This window comes from Epinephelus lanceolatus, chromosome 2, assembly GCF_041903045.1.
Source record: "Epinephelus lanceolatus isolate andai-2023 chromosome 2, ASM4190304v1, whole genome shotgun sequence".
In the NCBI taxonomy this organism is placed as follows: Eukaryota; Metazoa; Chordata; class Actinopteri; order Perciformes; family Serranidae; genus Epinephelus; species Epinephelus lanceolatus.
Window position 1 is genome coordinate 29,984,556 of NC_135735.1, and position 21,539 is coordinate 30,006,094.

Genomic DNA, 21,539 nt, shown 5'->3' on the forward strand with positions numbered 1-21,539 from the left:
TTTCCCAGCTCGGGAGATTTATTGGTTATTGCTGTGGTTGCTCTGTTCACTTTTGCTTGCAATTTGTTTGTATTACAATGTTCTATTATCCAGGGATAAAAAAAAGAAAAAAAAAAAAAGACAAAGTCGTGAGTGTCAAGGTCACACAGATTCCTCGGTGAATAGAAAAGCCCTTGGGTTTCTCTCATGCAGAGAAACTTTTATCTTGCTGCATTAGGATGCAGATTTATTTTCCTCCTGGACTAAAACATCTCTTTTTTTATGTATGCATTTTTAAAAAGCATAACAGCAGACTGTGGGTCACCACGCTGGCTGCATAACTGCAAAAATGTTCATAATAGGGATTTAAATGTTTCACAATCGAATTTGTTACACAAGAACAGAATATGAGACAGTGCCAATTAATCATCAATGATAATTATCAATGATGAATAATAATAAGCAACACTTGAGAAGTGATGTGGCTATCACTGCCTCTTCAAATAACTCCCCAAATCTACTTGTTTTTCGATCAATGGTTACAAATTGAAGTTAGTAAAATATATTTATATAGCGCTTTTGGCAGACATAGGTCACAAAGTGCTTCAAAAGGGCAACATACAACAAGAAAGAAATTATTAAGACAGAGCAACTACATGAGTCACATAGTACATCACAAGTACAGCTCAGGTACGTACAAGTCACCCAAACGGCTGGTTTAGATTGTAATGGAGCAAGCAGAGCATTCCAAAATTTAGGTGCTATGGCTGTAAAAACTCTATCACATTGTGTCCTAGGGTGAGTGCAAGGGACAGACAACAAATCATATTTGTTCGAAGGGAGTGAGCTGAAGAATACAGTTGAAGCAGTTCAGCTACATAAGAGGGAGCCTGACTGTGTAATGCTCTGTAACTAAGAATGAGAACTTTGAACTGGATCCTAATCTCAACAGGGAGCCAGTAATGGGATTTTAGAATAGGGCTAATGATGGCAAAGTACCATTGCAGTGCTGAGTTGTGTTACTTTTAAACCAGTTTTTTCATCTGTCAGTATGTTGAGTACTGTGGTGCACCGTTAAGTTTGATTTATAAAGATATTCAGTGGGGTTCTGAAAAGCAGATGTTTAACTCATATAATAGTTAGTAACCATTTAATGGGTGTCACATTAGTGAATAATATTTGTGACAATGTCTTGCACACTTACTGTCATTTTATACTGTAACACTTGTGGATTTCACATGGCTTATTGTTAAGTATTTATAACTTAAATGTTTGTGACTTTTGATGCAGTATTTCTCATGTCACGCAGCAGCATGTGCAGTTTCACCTAACTAGAAAATAAAGTTTACAAACACATGTCTTTAAGGAGAATATCATGAAGGTTTCAAAGTGACTGATTCCGAGAGGGCATGTCTGCTATGAGTGAGGTTTTTTTTTTTTGTCCTAATTCCTGAAAAGAAGACACAGGGTGGTTGCCATGTGACAGCAGTGATCTATCACCAAGCGGAACAAACCGGAAGACTTTGAAGCAGCAACTTTAATTTTAGTTTGCCCAGTGCAACAGCACTAATTGCCCTGCAATTTTCAAAACGCTGCTCCAAAAAAACATCCCTGCAGAGGGACAGGTTTACAGCCAGCCGATTAAACACAACTTCATCTTTAATGACCAGCCAGTCAAACTAGGGCCTTACTTGATTCAGTTAAATCAATAACCTTTATTACAATGGGGAACAGTGATCTAATTGCACTGTCTTCGGTGTGCAGTAGGAAAGTGCACAACAAAATAAAGCATTACAACTATCCATCCAGTTCGCCAGCTCACCATTCATCAACCAAATCCAATCAGAAATTCTCTTTACCTACTAATTACAGACTGAGGTGACAAGTTGGGAAGGAATGTCCCCTAAATTGTTTTTCCATTTTGTTCAGTTGTATACACGTGCACATCCAAATTTCAGCAATTAAGAATTTGCATATGCATATCCTGAGGTGTTAATTAAAATACTATGTTTTAAAGTGACATATTAAGATATAATTACCTTCATCCTTGACCACCAGCCAGTCAAACTGTGGCTCCAGGTCAAAGTCAGAGAAGAGGAGATGAATGCGGCTGCCCGGTTCAGAAATTATCAACCACACACAGTTCAGGTTGTTCCCATACTCCTCTGGGTAGTTTGGGGACAATATGGTCCCTGATGGAGCCGTGAAGTTGAAGAAACAGGAGACTACAAACAAGAAGGAACAGAGGAAGAAAGGCAGGAAAGGAAAAGGAAAGATAATAAGTAGTCGGGTAAGAATGAAAGTAAAAAGTCAAAGACAGATATAGCACTGAGTGCGAAAGAAAAAAAGAAGGATAATGCAAAATTAGATAAAAAAAACAACAGCAAAATAATTAAGAGACATAAATGTGTCTGTATAAGCACATAAATGTGTACTTACAGATACAACTGGGTTTATTGCCAGACCACTGGTTATTGTGCTGGCACGTGATGGTCCTCTCTCCCACTAGTTCAAAGGCCGACTGGCAGAAGAAGGTCAACACGTCACCATGTTGGAAACGATCACCGCTTCGGCGACCAAATGCCGGCACCCCGGGATCACCGCAGCCTCCCCGTTCAATCTCTGCAAAGCGTGACACAGACAGCCATGTTTTTATGCTGATAATTAATGTCAACATGCAACACTGTGACATTCAGATAAGGGGTGTCTGATTGTGCTGTGGGGTTAAATGGTAATAACATGCACACATTGATTTTTAGATGGTCGGTGAGTCAAATCTGAGCATCCTGTATGTTGTGTTTGTGGTCATGCAGCTGTGTTCATTCTCACATATATAGCTGGTTTTTGTTTTTGTCACTATACTGTGACTTTTTACAACCTCATATTAAACTTGTGGTTAGGATCAATTTTTGAGAGTGTATCTGTGAATGAGTCTGCAGCCTGTGGACCCGACCTGTCTCATGCTGTCTGAACACAAAGGCCGTACTTAAAATGTTTCTTTGGAAGACAGCTGGCAGCAGTCCTGATTGTCAACAGGTTGAGGAATGGTTAAGAACCGACGAGTCTTAAAAGAAGGACTGGCAACAATGCTGATATGACTGTACGGAGCAGCAAGGAGATAAGAACATGAACAAGCATCTATTATTTTACATTGCTGTGTTAATAAATGAAATATAACCTATGAGAAATTAATTGTATTGTTCTCACAGCTATTGTCATCAGTGTAATTATAGTGTAATTCAGCTTTAATTGTGAAAAGCAAAACAAATAGTAGAGGCATGCAGGTGGATGCAAACACACACTGATCCACGCACACTCTTGTTAAGAAACCAGCAGGGGGTAAAAATCGAAGAGAACGACGCTGGTGTTTGTGACACTGTATAACATGACTGCTTCCCATATACACATTTCAGACACACGTGCTGTTTCCCTCCTTGTTCCTCTATCTTCATCTCTCTGTTTCTGCCTGTCCCCGTTTTAAATTGTCCCCGTCTTTCTCTCCCACTGAGCTCAATTTTCTTCTTATCGTTCCCGCTCTCTCAATCTGATTCAATACACTGTGCTTTATTGGCATGAGTGTCACATTAGCGGTACTGCCGAACTGGCCCGCAATCATATTCCATTCATTCTGTCACTCTCTTTTTTTTTAATCCCTTCTTCCCTTAATGGCAGTGTGGGTTTTATCCACTGCTCTCCGCTCTCTCCCCTCCTTTAAAATTTGACATTCTACCAGACGTCTGTCATCTTGTAACACATGCTCCACCATGCTCCTGGATTCGCTTTGGGCAAATACATCTCAAGGTGAGCGATGTATGTGTGTGTGTGTGTGTGTGTGTGTGTGTGTCTGTATGGGTGTGTGCGTGTGTGTGTGTGTGTGTGTTCTACACTTTTACTATCTGTTGGGATGTAAGTACGCCCACAAGAATAGAATACTCAAAGAAGTGGCAGGCGTGTGTGTGTGTGTGTGTGTGTGTCTGTATGTGTGTGTGTGTGTGGCCCAGAGCTAGCTGTCATACAGTTGACGAGTGTCAGGATGGATATCAACGATCTTGAGCCCCTGGTAAGTCTGTCATTATGGTGGTAACTGCCTCTATTTCTCACTTTTTTTTGCTGTTGTCTTTTTTTAGTTTGTTCCCCCCCCCCCTTTTTTTTTCAAACTTTCCTTTCTTTCAAAGTTTAAAGAGTTTTACTGGAGCGCAGAATGCAGATTTACAGCTTGATACATTTTATGCTTCTGTTTCTTTTCCTTTCCAAAAGTCATATATTATACAAAGTAATCTACATAATTGAGAATACAAAATAAAACAAAAACATGGAGGATAAATGTATTCAAATGTTATAAAGCAAAAGGAAGAAAACAATACACTGATGGATACTTTAGGGACCTTTCAGGTGATTTTGTATGTTTTAGCCCATTAACTACAAACATAAACTGTACATTACTGCCAACCATTTTCCCAGGCATACACACACACTCACACACACACACATAAAGGTTTAGATGTATTTCAATACATTCCAGCCACATTTGGTTTCAGTTCATGCCAGCGGGGTATGAAAATCAACTTGCAGGGAACGGAAACTGCTTGATGTAAGAAATCAATCAAAGCGAACAATTTACAGTCTGAAGTTTTTATGATGAAGTTATGCTATCATCACATGGTAAAGCAACGGCATGCAGGAAGTGTTGAGAAAATTCTTCTTTGTTGGTTTATCCAACTGCTTGTGTAAAACTTAAGCAATCGCTTTCGAACTGCAATCATTATACTGCAAACAACTGCTGTTTGGAGTTTGCATTCTGAGGTTGATTTTTGCAAGTCAAAATAAAGGTTTCAATCTGCGGAAATGCAACAAGGACGGTATACAGATGCACACTTTTTCATAGATTAACAACCACACTGATGCTTCTGATTCTGCGGAAGAATCTTTTCGACATTCAACACTTATTTTTAGTTCTTTAATGGGTTAAAAAATAAGGACATTATTTACATTGTGCTCTTTTCACAGCCAACTGCCATCAGCCTGAAAACTTGGCGGCAGCATTTCACTGAAAGCTTCAATTATCATAATGGGCTGTGTGTTTATGATATTAACTCACTCACTTTCTCTCAAACATGCACACACACAGAAACGCACAGAGTTACAGTGATTGAGAAGTGTAACACGACAGCCTTCGAAAGCAAGACAACTAACGCACAACTAACACACACACACACACACACACACACACACACACATTGGAATTTTCTACAGGGCTGAAAACCCAAGAGCTCTCAGGGGGTAACACTGATCAAAGTGTGTAACATGGTGACATTATATGATGTGACAGCATCACATATATACATGCAAGGACACGCACACAAAACACACCACAGGGGCTGGTGGTTTAGTTACCCTGGGCAACACTGAAACTGCAAGATCATCTAGAGGTCATTAAGCCCCATTTGTTTGTTTGTTTGTTTGTGTCTTCTTTTCTTTCTTTCTTTCTTAGTTTCATATTGTCATCGCCATGAAGTGTGTATCACATAACTATGGTGTATTTTTGACAACTTAAGCCAAGTTGTAAAGAAGAAAAAGGTCTTTGCTGTTGTAAGGGCAAATGTTTAACGCACAAAATCAAGGTCAACACCATCTTAGCCTCGTGCCGAGCAAAGCAAACTTTGTAACATGATGTTAAACATCACCCTCCTACAGTTACAGTAGCATGCAGTTTCTGTCGCTACACTGTGCTGATTCCCTTGAACAGTAACTGACCCTGGACAACACTGTCAGCAACATCATTGAATCAAACATAGCTAAGCAGAACCGAGAGCGCAACCTTCATCCCTCTCACGCACTCCTCCTCTGTCACACTCTCGATCTCTCCGAGACAGTTTATTCCTTCTCACTCAATTTGTCATTTTGTCTCCTTCTGTCCCACTCTGTCATTTTCTTGTTGTCCCTCTTCCTCTGTCTGTACGTTTATCAAATTACCTCCCTCTCTCTACCTGTCTCACTTGTTGTCTAAAGTGAATTCAATTTGGTTCAGTTCCATTAAGTTCAATTCGATTTAAAGAGCTGCATTGGCATGGTGAGATGCAGTAATCAAATATATAAATACAATAAATGGATTGTTCTAAATAATAAGTATTTAGAGGGACAACTACATCTCTCCCTCTCACCTTCACTCACTGTGACTGTCACCATCTTTATCTCTTCATCAGTGTCAGCTTTGGTATAATATGAAAAATAACCAAGCAAAACGATCAGCTGATTGGCTCATAATTAATTTATTACCTACTTGTAATGCACAATCGCGCGCACACACTCGCATGTATACACAAGGACAGACAACAGCAGTTGTGTTCACTATTGAATCGGCGCGTCAGCATCGCCATGACTTTCACACTCCATTATGTGAGCATATATATCTGTTTGGTGTGTGTGTGTTTCAGAGACAGAGAGAAAGAGAGAAAGAAAAATATGTTGTATTTAAAGATGCTGCATTCACTCCAAAGGAGGATATACCTTCGTAGACTGCCTTGAATCCCGCTGAGCCGATTGTATCGTCTGACTGCAGGTGTAACCACATCTGATTGGACAAGCTAACGATGAGGTCAGGGACACTGGAACCTGTAAGTCTACACACATATACACAAAAAATACATTAACACAAACTGTAAATACGCATTACAGGTTTACAATTAGACTTTTTACTTTTACGTTGAATAAAAGGGTACTACACCTGTTTTCAAAATGTATTATTTCATTATTGTTATTCCTCTGGATTAAGATGGTCAAACGATATCAGTAAACATGAAGCAATTTCCCACGAATCTACAAGCCAAGGTCCTTAAGTTCTAAATTGTGATGTCATAGGGTATAAAGTGTGGAGCTGCTCCACAGAAAATGAATTGGGAAAGGTGTTACAGATGACACTGAGAGCACCCAGGGGAATCTTCTGACTATATGGGTACATTTTGTTTCAGAACTGAGAACACGACAATAAAATAAAGCCCATTTGGGTATGAAAAAGACAACAAACAAACTGCGGGTCCATAAAATCAGACTCCCATTCATCGTCTGTGGAGCAGCTCCAGACTTTATAGCTTATGACATCACAAGTTTGAGACTTTCTTCTCTGGTGTCTGGCTTTTAAAGAGAGAAGCTCATGTTCACAAATATTAACTGAACTCTCTTAGGCCATGGTAATAACATAGTTGAATTCTAAATTTAGCTGGTGTTCCCCTTTGATTATTCACTAATTTAAAATGACATATTAATGGACTTTTCTATATTTGTGTACACTGTCAAAAAGTCCATTTTCCTTTTGTAACCCATGTAGTTGACTGTACAACAAATCCAACAAAACATAGTAAGTGATGAAATCCAATACATACAATGTATATCTCCACAATAGCAACCATTTTGCTTCAATTGTTCCTCTGATTGCCAGCATTAACTTGTTCTATGCTGTTGCATGTCAATAGTGCTATATTATAGGCCAGAACATGTAAGTGGTGCTTACACATAGAGTACTCTCCGAGTGTCTCCTATCTTGCCTCCATCTCCCACAGTTAGTGTGTCGTATCCTCTTTCCAGGTCAAACTCTTCAAATGAAAGCTTTATCACCTAGAAAAACAAGCAAACGTAGAAAAGTTATAAACACAGAGGACGTGGAAAAGTGAGAACACAGACAAAAGCAAAAAGAAAGACAGGCAACCAGTGAGAAAATTATCATTAATTAATGCCAGGATGGTCTCGTGCTTTTCCACCATTACAACTTCCAGCAGTAGAAACTAATGATTATATTGATGGGGGAATGTGAAAGCCTGGTATTGACATGGGGATTCTGTTTCACAAACAACTGCCCCTTGAGCAATAAAAGTGCTTTACGATGTTAGGAGCTGCATGTTAATACTAATAAATTAATCATACCATTTTGTAAACAAAACAAATCATTTTTGAAAAGATTGGCAGCCTCTGCTAACCTCATGACCTCACGACTCCTGTAATTAAATCTGACTTCATGATATGAAATCAGATTTAATTACAGCAAAGAGGAAAATCATTTAAGAGCAGAAGCAGGCTTCTATTATCACTGTCCAAACAGTCCTAAAATTTGTTCACTTTTACCTTCATGAGTGCTGCAAAATATACCCTCTGGAGGTACCATATTTTATAGCAGTAATAGATTGTAAGATGTGCATTTGAAAAACCAACATAAAAAATCTGTTGAGAACGGATGAGACTGATAGCGTCATCAAAGCAAACCATTCTGGAGGACCCCTGGTATGCCAAAATGTGAAATGAATCATACAGTGGGGAAATCACAAAAGTTATCCTGTTTATTCAACGTAAAAAGAAAATGATTGGTTGAAAGAGCAAAACAGTTGATGAAGGAGGATGAAGACGTGTTTTCCTTGTAGCGAGAGGCAACAAATGTGGGTGGAAATATTCTGTTCTAAAAATGTGTGAGTACTAATGATAAAACCAGAATGAGAGAGAAAAGAGAGAGTCAACCAACCAGTGTTCTTGGATGTGACCATCATCTTATTTAATTAAAGCTGCTATGCCAAAGGTATAACAATTAATTTGACAGTGACATATTGGTATTTCAAAAATAATCCATCTTTAATGAATGGGAGCTGAGAGAAAGAACAAAACTCCGAAAGCGAAAGCACCCTTTCTTTTATTTGGCAGCATCCTGACTTAACATTCAAAGTTACACCAATCACTTCTGGGAGCTTCACACGCTGCACCCTGATAACATACCATTCTGCTGTTGAACACTGAAAAATTGGATGTTTAATGCCTTACTCCCAGGCATGTTGGTGCCTGTAGCTGCATGCATACAGCACTGGATCATCAATCTACTGTGCGCTCTAAAATGCTGTAATGCTGGTATTCTATTATTTGCTGCTTGTCCATTATTTATCAGCTGTAGATCATTTCCCTGGCAGAATGGGAGATGGCAGATATCCGCTGTATTCAGAGAACCTTTAAGAGAAAGGAGCTGCTCTCAATCAGCGATCGTCTGGTGTATTAGAAGACTAATATGAACCATGAACATGTAATGTTGTGGATGAGAATCCATCACTTCGGCAATCACACTACAGTGTAGAAAAACCTAACCCCAGGTGATTAGGGTGTAAAAACCATTTCAACACAGCGGAATCATCTATGCATATCTGAGCCTTTGGCCGTGCTTTGTCAAAATAAAAAATGGCGAGCAAATAATGTAAAAGGATATGGAACCATCTGAGGGATTAACTGCCATCATGACAGAAATGGCACAGAAGCCTCAGATAACTGTATAAATCTGTATTCATACACGTTTGAACGCATCCATGCATGCACACGCAATCAGTGTGAACCGATATGCAAAAAGGCTAATATTTAAAAGAAAAAGAAATGTTTATTTTTGACACAAGCGACTTACATTCAAGATGCAGCTCAATAAATATGAGACTCATACTCGAAGAGAGCATTTTGCTATCTTATTATCCACTGAATGTTGCCGCCTCTGGCAATGTTTAGTTTTACCAAAATGGCTAGAGATAATGGGAGAAAGATGCAAAACAGCACTGTGAGGTATTAACTCCTGGCTAACAGCAAATCACAGAGAGCAATAATAAACCATTGTTCTTTATTTGCTGATATGTTTTTGTGTAGTATTTCCCCTCTGTCTGAAGGTTCACAAGAACACATGGGTTTCTGAAGATTATTTTTAAAGATACATCATCGTCACTGTCAAAATCTTTGGATGTTTCTTTAATTCTTTTAATCCATAAACAATAGTGCTGATAACTTCAAAACCCCATATATTAAGGAAGGTAAAAAAAAAAAAAAAAAAAAAAAAACATTCTTGGTTGTCAAACATCAGTCAAAGTATTAGTTTGATGGCTGTTTCAACAGACAATTAAACACTGCCAATCAGTTGTCACAAATGCACTTCTTTTTTTTTTTTTTTTTGCTAGAGTATACACATTTTGTTTGGACATTACATGTCCTGTGCTTTCTTTTCCTAAAAAATCAGTTCCCAAAAGGGACAAATACACATATTTTATAAAGCTGTACTGCTAATGTCAGTATGTAGGCTAGTTAGCTACTTAGCTAGTAAGCTGTAGCACATTAAAAAGCTAAAAGAAAAAACAAAAGGCAAACATTTACTTTGATCAGTTCAAGTGGCTCGTATTCTTCAATCAAGGGCGCAAATTTCTTTTAAACATAAGAGGAGACACATGAAAAGGTGGTTGTTGTGTCCTCCCCCAGGACATTTCGAACGCCAAACCCTTAATTCCCTGTATTTTATGCACCAATTTGTTCCTTTTCTGCATCAGTGTAAGGCACCCCCCCTGTGTTCAGCACCACTGCTATCACAAAACTGTCCATCCTCAGCTTGTAAGATACAGTCACCAGCACACATTTATCTTTCTCAAGTTTCATCACTGTAGCCCTGCTGGCTTAGCTGTCAATCAAAGACACACACACCTAGAGGCTTGGAGACTCAAGGATCATTACTTTTTTCCCTTTCCTTTCAATCATAAAAAAATATTGACAATCCATGTGAAATTTTAACTGCAAAAGGGATGGCTATTTGTTATTTTCAACGGGCTTTCAATCTAGGCACATGAAACATAATCAAACCAAGAGCAGTAACAGATCAGGTGTTGTTGCGGGCTGTGTGTGTGTGTGTGTCAGAGAAGCGAAGGTTGTTGTTAAGATTGTACAGCAGCAGCAGCTTGTGGTCATAAAGAAAGGGAGTGAAGTGGAACACAGTCAGACAGAGACTATCTGTGCATCCACGCATGCTTTTGTACGCGCGAGTGTGTGAGTGTATAGGAGGTGGTTTTCTCAGGTATATCTGTCTTAACAGCTGAGGCAGAATGATGTGAAGGCACGCATGTTTCATTTTATGTATGAGCAGTATGGCTGAGTTTCTGTGTCTACATGTTTCTGTCCTTATTTATGTTTGTTCATATCTGTGTGTCCAGACAGTCAAGGCAGTTTGCACAGTAACATAAGACTTAAGGGGAGGAACTGAAGCGTTATCACACTAAGGTCATTAGCAAGAAGCTCAGTGCTGTTCAATAGATCCAAATAGGCCCATTTAGAAAGACATTAAGAACAGCCTGCAACCCCAAACTACATTAGATTAGCTTCTTTACTTTCTGAAGCAAAGAAAGAAACTAAGAGGGAAAGGAAAAGAGCAACCGAAAGAAGAAAGACAGAAAGTGTCGTCTAGTCCTTAACAAATTGTCAACTGAAACAGTGTTGACTGTAAACACAAGATCTGCCTTCAGTTTGATGACTACAGCTGTGTGTATTTTCTTTTGATTCCATCACATTACTGAGTTCCTGCAGTACTTTCCAGTACTTCAAGAGAGAGTTTATCATGTTCAAAATTGGGCCATACAGAAAAAAAGCAGTGTTTCTGTTTAAAGGTGGATGCTCTTTGAAGGGATAAGTGAAGCGTTATCACTTTGAGGTCATTAGCAAGCAGCTGAGCAGCTCAATAGGCCATTTAAAAATTGTTAAGACCATTGAGCAATCCAAACCTACAGTGAAATGCATTCAGTCAGTCAGCCTGTAAAGTTGTAGTGCCTTGAATTTTAGGGTCTCCTCAGGGCAGGATCACAGCTGGGGAGAAACGGAGAGTAATCTTTCTCCTACTCGGATACTAAATTTTCAGAGGATATGTGTTTGCCGCTCAAGTCAAATAATTGCAGACATACTTTTGCTGGGAAGAACTGAGAAAACAGAACCTTATAAACATTGCATGCAGTGCACACTGTACCCATTCAATTTATCTACAGCAGGACAACAATGGGTTGCATGCTTACCCTGAGATACCCCCTCTATCTCCCCAGAAAAAAATCTTGAAGCTGAAAAACCACACTGTGCCTGGTGATCTTGCCCTCACTGTTGTGACCTTACGTCAGAGTAGTGCAAGAGAACACACAGCCATAATTGGGTGGACTACTTCTTGAATTCCCTTGCCGAGCTGAGGCTGCAGCAGTGCTGAGTCACTGCTGAGCAGAAACAGGGGGAGAAATTATCACCTAAATATAGATAGATCTACCTATCTATCTATCTATCTATCTATCTGTCCGTCCGTCCGTCCGTCCGTCCGTCCGTCCATCCGTCCATCCATCCATCCATCCATCCATCCATCCATGAATCAAGCTTTAAAAACAAAAACGGATGAATATAATTTCTACTTCACTGCAGCCTCAGCTACAGACAGGCTGGTAAGGGTTCAACATCCTGCTCAAGGGCACTCCAGCAGGTCACATGTTCCTCTATATGGTTATTTACACCTGGGTCCTCTGGTCAGAGGGCAGCCTCCCTGCCATACTTACTATGCTGTTGTTCAGCCTTGGCTTCCCCTTAAAAATAAGATTTGATTTGGGCCCTGTTAAAATGTCAACACTCTGCACACGTCTAATGAATTACGTTCAGTCAGCCATTTCAACTACAGAATAAGCTGAGGTGACCCCTGCCAAGGATAGTGCACATGGGTATAGGTTTCATTTCAATCTTGGTGGCAGTAACGCCAGCCTCCTTATTACTATGGCACCCAACAAAACTACAACAAACAGCTTGTTTTCCTCACATCACACAGTGATTTTTAATGGAACACAAAACAGCCAATATTTTCACTCTGGATTTGATCGACCTCTCAACTGACCCACTGTAAATGTAGCAATTATTGCAGGACCGAAATTTCTCTTTAATAATGTTGAGGCATTACTAGGTGCAGCTTTTGAAGACATGACAGAATGCAGTGTTTGTACACTATTTTCCAACAAAGCAGCACATTTACAAATTGAGTCTCTTGAATCAGAAGCTGGTAGTAGTGGTGTACAACAAGTATGTATGTGTGGAGGAGGAATGCAGTTCATTCATCAGGCAGGCCCAAACATCTGAGCATAGAAGTGAAATCAAAAAGGGAAAATACAATATTTAATAGCTAGACTGCATGTGTTTACAAGGTGGCAACCCCAGCTGACATGAAAGGCAATGTAATTTAAATAGTACAGTACCCAGAACTTGCACAACATGACATCAGTTAACCACACACCACTGATGATCATGAACCTGGATGCTCACTGAGGATGCAGACTGACAAGAGCGGAAATAATATGTTTTTTCTCTTGATTAAACCCTTATGTCATAGTTTTGCCACTTCCTGCTCACATTGATAGTGCCATAGTCATGGCCACACGTAATAATACCACAGTTTCAGTGATACACAGGATTGTCACAGGGGTGGGCTGAGGGTTGAACTCTATTCTGCTGCAGGCCCGATGGGACTTAGGCTTAAGTGAGGTGAATTTCTACATAAATATTGTGCCCACTGAAGCTTTAATGCATTTCTACTACCCTGAGTCAAAAATAAACTGTCGAGAAAAAAGATTAAACTATGTACTGAGGTGACCCCTTGTCAGAAATAGTGCAAAGAGAGAACAGGCTGTCCTGAAAGCAGAGTGTACGAGAATTCCCTTGCTGAGATTGTGCAGCTATGTTGAGTCATTGGTTAGCTGCCACAATGGCAGTTTGGGGCCTTTTTTCCAATAGATTACTTTTAGCCTTTCACCCAAATAAACAAGTAGAGAATAACACGGAACCCTGCTTGAGGACACCATCCGAAGCACACTGTTCATGCCTGGGAAAGTTATTTTCAAAAATGTAATCAGTTACAGAAACTGCCTGTGATCAATGATTTATCAGGTGACTCTTATTATCAAATTTATTTTTTTTTTACAATAACTCTAGTTTTAACTTCTTAGGAGCATTTCATTGAAAATCTAATCAGAATTTTAAAAGCACTTTCGCTGCTCATTGCAGCTCAAGAGAGCGTTATAAATCATCTTTACACAGCGCTGCATCTTGCAACTACAGTGAATTTTACGATGGATACACACTGTGCAGCTGGGCAATGAGGAACAAACACAGCATGAGGGTGCATACCAAACCACTGCTTGTGGATTCTCATCCAAACAATTCATTTAGATCAGCAGTGTAGAGCCTCTTCAGCACAGTTAACCAGCACAAAGAGGTAACTGCTGTAGCAGAATGTGCATAGAGGTCCAAGTCCAGTGTCACAGTCTCGCAGTCCACTAGGCAAGAGTAGTAGTAGTTTGGCTAGTAGGGTCAACTCATTAAATGACTGACTGTGTTTTCTTCAGGAACAGAGTAAATAAATTGAGGTGTGAATTTGCTGCTGTTGGTGTGTAACAGCCTTAAGCATTCATTCACTGCTTTTCTTTACATGTTTATTGTTTTTCAGGGTCCCAAGGGCCAGGGTCCTTCCCGCTTTGCACTGACCAGAGGGCAGAAAGCGACTTAGACAGATGGCCAGGCGTTCACAGGGCTAACATAGATATACAATCACCCATTAACAGTCCACCTGACCTGCATGTCTTTGGACTGTGTGAGGAAAAGCAAGGAAGGACGGATGACTGATCTCTTTAAGATCCGGCCTTAAGAGACTAATTTTCTCACAGGTGATGTGTGTAACAAGGTCATTACGTCTGCACTATTATATAAAATGCTTTCATTACACAGTAGAGGGTGGAGTATTTGTGATGATTACTGCATCTTGGGTTTATCTGTCAATGCTTTTTAGCCTGGCTCCTGTGTATTACTGTTATATGCTCTGACAAGTGAGTTTCCGTGTGGGACAAATAAAGTACCAGTCAATTTAAAAATAGACTGGCGAGGATGCTAGCCTGTTGGCTGTACCTAGAAAGTACCCAGATGTGCCATGTTTATGTGTTGCAGTCGTGCCCTGAGGTGACCTCTGTTTTAAGTGGTAAGAAAGCAAATGGCTGCTGTCTGGTAAAATAACTCCCTTATCGAGGTGTTACAGCACCTTTGAGTGCTGTTGACCTGTTGGCTGGACAGTTTAAGAAAATAAACTGCATGCTATGTTTGAGCAACAGCTGTGTGACAGCTCTGTGGAAACTGCATTATAAAGTGTTCTGCAAGACAGCAGAAAACTACCTGACAACAGCAGACTGTGGGTTGAGAAAATTCTTTTGACAATACTGGATTGTAGCAGATGCTGTGTTTAATCATGTTTTACATTACAGCTCTAAAATAAGCTTTAATCAATATATTACCACCATTAGATGAAGCCAATGTACAAAACTGGAAAGTGTGACCTTGGGACATTCATGCATTCATTTAGCAGGGGTGTTGGGTTCAGGGATGAGAGCCAAAGACAGAGCTAATACAGTGAATTATGGTCAGTCAGACTGCCAAATTACAGTCAAAAGCCAGAATAGCGAAAAGCCTTGAATTGAGATAATGTGCTAATTAGGCGGCTACTGGTGAATGTCTTTCCATTACCACGGACACTGATGGTTATTTACTCCGCACTTCACTGATGCATTTTGCTCAGTCTATGTGATCAAGGTCCTCGCTGAGCTGTGGCCTGCATGTTGTATAATTTGTAGTGATTCAGAAATTACACAGTATTTTTCTGTAGCAGCAATGAAGCCCTACCACCACAACACAATAATGTACGGTATTAGAATGAATATACAGAGGGTAGCAGCCAATTTTTTATTTCTGTAGCCTCGGCTATCGGTTGTATCTGTTACAGTGTGCAGCATGTAAAGAATTGTGCTCTGACAAGAAATTGCTGGAATCTCCAAACATGGCACATAGCTAAGAATTGGTCCATGTAGGCAACAACACTCAGATCATCACATAGGTTGTAAAGGACTCAACGGTAGTTCACCTTACTGTATTCTGAAGAAAAAATGAAATGAAAGTTAAAATTATGACCAAAACTGTTGTAACAACTCATTACAGTTCATCGACTGACCTCCCAGTTAAGCTTAACCTACTGTAGTAATGTGCACATTGTCATGTCCAATCTAACTAAGTGGAAGGAGTCCCCGTCTGTCTGTCTGCCCCTCCTTTGATTTTCTCAACATTCATTTATCCGATCAACTTCACATTTGAGGGGTGTATTGAGGGACCCATGGAAGTGCAGTGTGGAGTGTGAGCTCTTGAGATCTACAGGACTTACGTATTAGTAGTGTTACATGCACACTGTGTAGTGTATTGAGAGGGGACGCACCAATGAATGGCATGCTGGGTACAACTCATTCTCCGTTGCTTGCCATAGTTCATTCAAGAACAGATGAAGGGAGTCTGGCGATGCTACATCTTAACACACTTGAACATTTCAAGGATCAGTGATAAAACTTTTGAAACAAACAGTGTTGTCCCCTGAAATAGCCTGGCTTTATCTTCAGTAAGGCAGTAATGTTTGTGTGATCTTTAGCAGCCAAATGACATGTATACTCAAGCATTGCTAGGGGACACACCTATGTCATGGCAGATGTTTGGCTGAGGACCTGAGGAGGCGCGGTGTTGAGTGTGAGGTTGTTTGGATGAGTGGTTCTCGAGAAAGATGCAAGCGGCGATACTGACAGCCAAGCAATCTGCCTGTTTTGAACAGACATTTTAAAGCGGCACTGCACTAGTGAGGGATAATGAGTAACACTGCTGATGCAGTATACTCATAGTTTTATCTCCATATAAGGGGGATACTAATCTGGCAAAACTGTTGGCTTATTAACAACATGAATGTTCATCTGTCTGCTTGTAAGTGTTGCCCTATTGGACCTATTTATAATGATATTGCAGCGATCACCAAAAAAAAAGTCCAATCCTTGGAACAAAAGGCCAGAGCCACAGAAATAAACCATAGTCTTCCTTTAACTTCAGCTCACTGATACCAAACTTAAGCTAAAAAAATGTTTTCAGTCTCATACCATGCTGATAATGCACTGAACATTGGGTATTATGTCTTCATCCTGTAACACCGTCAGCAATTAAGCCGTTCGTACTGCAAAACAATGTACTGTTATAGAATGAAACTGGACTTTAACATGTTCTGGCTAAGGCCCTCATTGGTCTTTACTGGCCTCAGCTTCTGTATCAAGTTAAATTTAACAGAATTTGAATGAACGTCACAGAGCGTGTCCTGCCAACACTAAAGTGATGATGATGACCCATGCATGAAAATGACCCATCCAACATCCAACATCCAATACCACGATAACACAAATGCACACACACACAAACACACACTAATATGTACTGGTTGGGAAAAAGACAGCGGTGATTAGAGGCCTAATGGGCATGTGTGACGATGCGTTTAAGGGTGTATGTGTGTGAGCAGTCAGGCATGGTTCAGACTTGAACGAAATAATTATCTGTTTCATACTGATGAATCAAATGATGGGCACACAAAAACACACACTCACTCACATACACGCACACGCTGCAAAGTCCTTTTTTCAGTTGTGCATCCAAGTTTTTCCTCACTACTACCTGAAAGTTGACAGTTTACCCCACAGTGCAACATGTTTTCACAACCTCTGGCACTTAGCGATTAAGTTGGCAGATAAAAAACACACAGTCAATATTAATAAAATCACACACAACCAGATGCCTGTTCACAAACTTACACAAATAACAACACAGACACACACACACATACACACACAAACAGAGGCACACTCACAGCATTTTGCCGACAGGCTGTCAGACCATTACAAACTATATTGATTGTGCTGCTTTTATTCAGAACTTAACAGAATGACAACAGACACACAACCAGACAGCATTACTTATTGGCTATTGAAACATGTGCAGGTAAACCTACACAAAGAAATAGACACACACACTTCGATAAAAACATTTGTCTCTGTCTCAATTTTGTATAACATGTTATTGATGAAAGAAGTCATCTGGAATAATAGTCAGTCAGAGGCCCAGCGAGGGAGAGGTGGAATAAAAAAGAGGAGGAGAGGAGACAAAGAGTCTGAGAAAAAAGAAAGGTCTACAGAAAGATGGCTGTTATTCATCTTAATTCATGCTTATTTACTCTGTTTAAATAACTCGTTCTCTCCCCGAATCTCTCTGTGCTCTCTCCCTTACCGACCACAAAAAGCACATATAAACATCGTTTTATTTCTGAGGAACTTACACTTAGGATTCTAAACGGTGTGTTTAATCATCCGTCTCATTCCCCATATACACAAATTAAATCATGATTAAAGATCAATGCTCAAGTGGGAATACATATGTCTTTTACTTAAGAAAGATAAGCTTGTAAAGGAGGTTAACAGAGAAACAAGTTAAGGGCCCTTAAGTAAGGTGTCCATACAAAGAGATGATTGCTGATAAAGAACCTGCCGATAATACTAAGGAGACTTCAAAGCTCAACAGCTGAGGCTCAGCCGAGGCCACTGAGGTGAAAATACTGTTAAAGAAATTTGAATATTGAGGAATATTCCTGAACAGTAAATAGAGCTTCTACTGAAAATGTTATTGTCCACTAAAGAACTTTATTGTTAATGTTTATTTTTACCTTTAAAAATGCCTTGATTAAATTTGTGATGGAAGATCGATACGTCTGCAACTGCATGAATGACATCATAACATCTTATCATAAACAGTGAAATTGAGCAAAAGGGTTAAACTGCTCAAAGTGGAAAAAAATATTCAATCAGCCTGAGTCTGAGGCTGCCTCACATTTTAAAGAAAGTCAATAGGATCAGTGCAAAGCTTGTTTTTGCACTTGTAATGCAAGCACATACATAGCCATGACATAGCCTAGACCCACTCATGTTAAAACTGGAAATGTGTGCATATTAATATTAAAATAAAACCAATTTCAAGAAATAGATGAGTCACTAAGTCAAAATAAACGAGTAAAAATCTACAAAGAAACAAAAAACAATATCAGCACTGTTAATTCAAATAATCCAATTAGCAAGGCTTTGACAAATCTATATTTTATTGTACATTGCTTTACTAAGCCTCCATAAACATAATAACTTTCAATAATAACATTATTATCATCCAGGTAAATGTTTTTGGTTGCTGTCTTCTCAAAGAGAGAGTGAGTTCAAGTTCAAGAGAGAACAAGCTGTCATGTGCAGGTGCTATACTTGAAGTGCACTCAGCCCTCACACAACTCACTGCAATTGTTATCCTACTAAGTGCCACATGGTTTAAAGCACACTATCACCTGCACCAGGGATCGGCAATGTCAATACACACTGAATTTCAAACAACCTTATTATTTTTCCTCAAAAAAATGTCATAAATGTATATTCGTAAAGACACATTGGAAAACCTCTCTGTGATCTGCCTGGCGCTGTATGGATTAAACCCAATTTTGGGTTGTGTAAAGGAAATTAATATCAGCTGATATATCAGATATAACAATATCAGTGTAGTTTGGAAATTCTGTATTGATCTTGCAATATCTAACGTCCCCTTCAACTCAAAAAAATGTGTTTGTCATGTGTTTATGTCCCCTAAAATCTCTGACCTGGACTGTACTGATTTGTATCTGTGCAAAGTTTGTCCCTAGAGGATTTTTCATATTACTCTACTGATGGTGTGATGTCTGTGCACTTCCCTAAAAGTGAGATTCTAACATACCCATGCAAGTTAGATTAGGTATGTCACTAATTGGAAAGCCAATCGCTGTCTGGTATGCAAATGACATGTTAAACCATCACAGCCATCTTGTTTGAATAACTTTATTGGAACTGTCACTGGACAAAACTATGTGGTGGATTACGAATCATGCATTAAATTTTGAAAAGAGGGGAAACTAGAAAAGCTAAACAATCAGTCCTTCCTAAGTCCCATCCTTTTTCACTCTGCGCTCTAGTAACAGTTGAGCAAACTTAGAACCGAACAGAATCTCCGTTAACTTTCCCTTTTCCTGTTGTACTTAAGAAAAAATAATTGCTAGGCTCATCTGTGGTTGACATTGTGGCTGACGTTGTTAGAGACACATGACATTGTACATTGTCATGTCTTAAGTTAGATACCATTGCAAAATGCTAGCTAAGAAGCTAACATATAGCTATATCAAGAGGAGTTAGCCTAATGTCAGATTGACAACATCAGCCAGGTTTGCTTCCTCCGTTTTTCTGTGATAACATTAAAGAGATTTGGAAAAGGACAGATTCATTACTTGTTGACATCATATTAAAATGACATGAAGTATCGTTAGCCAGAAAAAATCAAAGCTAATGTTCCTTTGTTTAAATTTTCTCTGTAAGGCTATGTGCCACACTGAAACAACTAAATTAACTTTCTACAGTAAAGAGAGACTGACATTAGGTCAGCACCATGGTCAGACTCAGTCTCCCTTTTTTCATTGAGATCAGAAGCTTCGATTTCCATTGTTTTGCCTTGTTCATAAAAGTTAACATTGTGAATATATTCAGCTTCTTGAAACTATAATGCCTGACGCACACAAACTTTCTAATAACCACTGCAATACCCAGCTAAGCGGAACCAGCATCACCGTGTTCTTTTTTGTGAAGCTTGTCCAACCTAGCAACAGTAACTAAGGAGGGCAGGACTTGCGATCGGTCCATTGTTTAACATATGAGTATAGTATATTGTCTACAGTGACACTGATGTAAATGGATTGGACTTAACTTTACTGTCATTTATTTTTTCAATCTATTCTATTCTTTTCTATTCTACTCTACTCCAGTCTAGTCTAGTCTATAACTGTCTTTATCCTCTTGTTTGCCTCTGTCCTTGTCTCCCTCTCTCTGTGTATGTAGATAGTGACATTCTGCAAATGCCAGCAGCTGTAGTAGCTGATAATCTGTCATTATAGCACATTCTTAAAGTGCTCTCAAACCTCAAGCATTTTAAATACACACACACACACACACACACACACACACAGGCAGTAGCCTACACAAAATAGATAAAAGACATTCCATCTGTCATAAGCTACGGCTATGTGAATCTAATACACTCTATTGTATTGGAGTCTATTTTAAACCCCAAGCCACACACACACAGACACACACACACGCACGTACACACACACACACACACACACACACACACACACACACACACGACACAAGGATGACTTTTCATCTGTCACCTGACACCAAGCACGATCACCAGTAATTCATTTTACCTATGGCTGTTATTTCTTGTAAGACACTTAAAATAAGAACAAGAGACAATGGCTGCAAAGATGATGTCACTTCCAAAGAAATGTCTTAAGATGCAGACCAGTCATGCCTGCCAGAGGCGGGTTTGAAAAAAATCTCTAAGTGCAAACCTCTCTCAAAATACAAAGACATTAGACTTCCACAGACAGGTATATGAGATAAATATACAAAGGCATACAGTAACACTTGAGTGCCATAACAATAGGGTATTTTGCCACGTCTCTCCCTCAAGGTCAAAGAGACACAAAGGTGAGAACAAAAAGCACATTTCTCTGTCTCTCCTCTTTATTTTCCCCTCTCTCTACTCAATTATACCTTACCATTTCTCCATATACTCCCTCAGAGGCTCAGGGGTGAGTAGACTCCATTTCCATCCATCTTTAGAGAAAACTTCAATGCCACATGTCAAGTACCTGCTTGGACATTCAGTCTTTTTTTTTTCCTTTTCTCTCTTCCTGGCGCTCGCTTTTTAATAGTGAAGTAGCTTGCTGAACATTCAGCCCAATTTCTGTCCTCTGTACTTTCCCTCTCTCCTTTTCT

At 39.5% G+C, this 21,539-nt stretch overlaps 1 protein-coding gene across 2 annotated transcripts in view; it reads right to left on the minus strand.

Moving 5' to 3' along the window:
- Positions 1 to 21,539, minus strand: part of LOC117260150 (CUB and sushi domain-containing protein 1-like) — a 529,510-nt gene that overhangs the window by 180,171 nt on the left and 327,800 nt on the right. For both annotated transcript variants that reach the window (XM_078176328.1, XM_078176324.1), the window contains exons 11-14: positions 7,487 to 7,590; positions 6,487 to 6,599; positions 2,419 to 2,601; positions 2,019 to 2,204 (exon numbers count right to left, since the gene is read on the minus strand). In XM_078176328.1, coding sequence (XP_078032454.1) covers positions 2,019 to 2,204; positions 2,419 to 2,601; positions 6,487 to 6,599; positions 7,487 to 7,590 — 586 coding nt within the window. The remainder of the gene's footprint in view (positions 1 to 2,018; positions 2,205 to 2,418; positions 2,602 to 6,486; positions 6,600 to 7,486; positions 7,591 to 21,539) is intronic.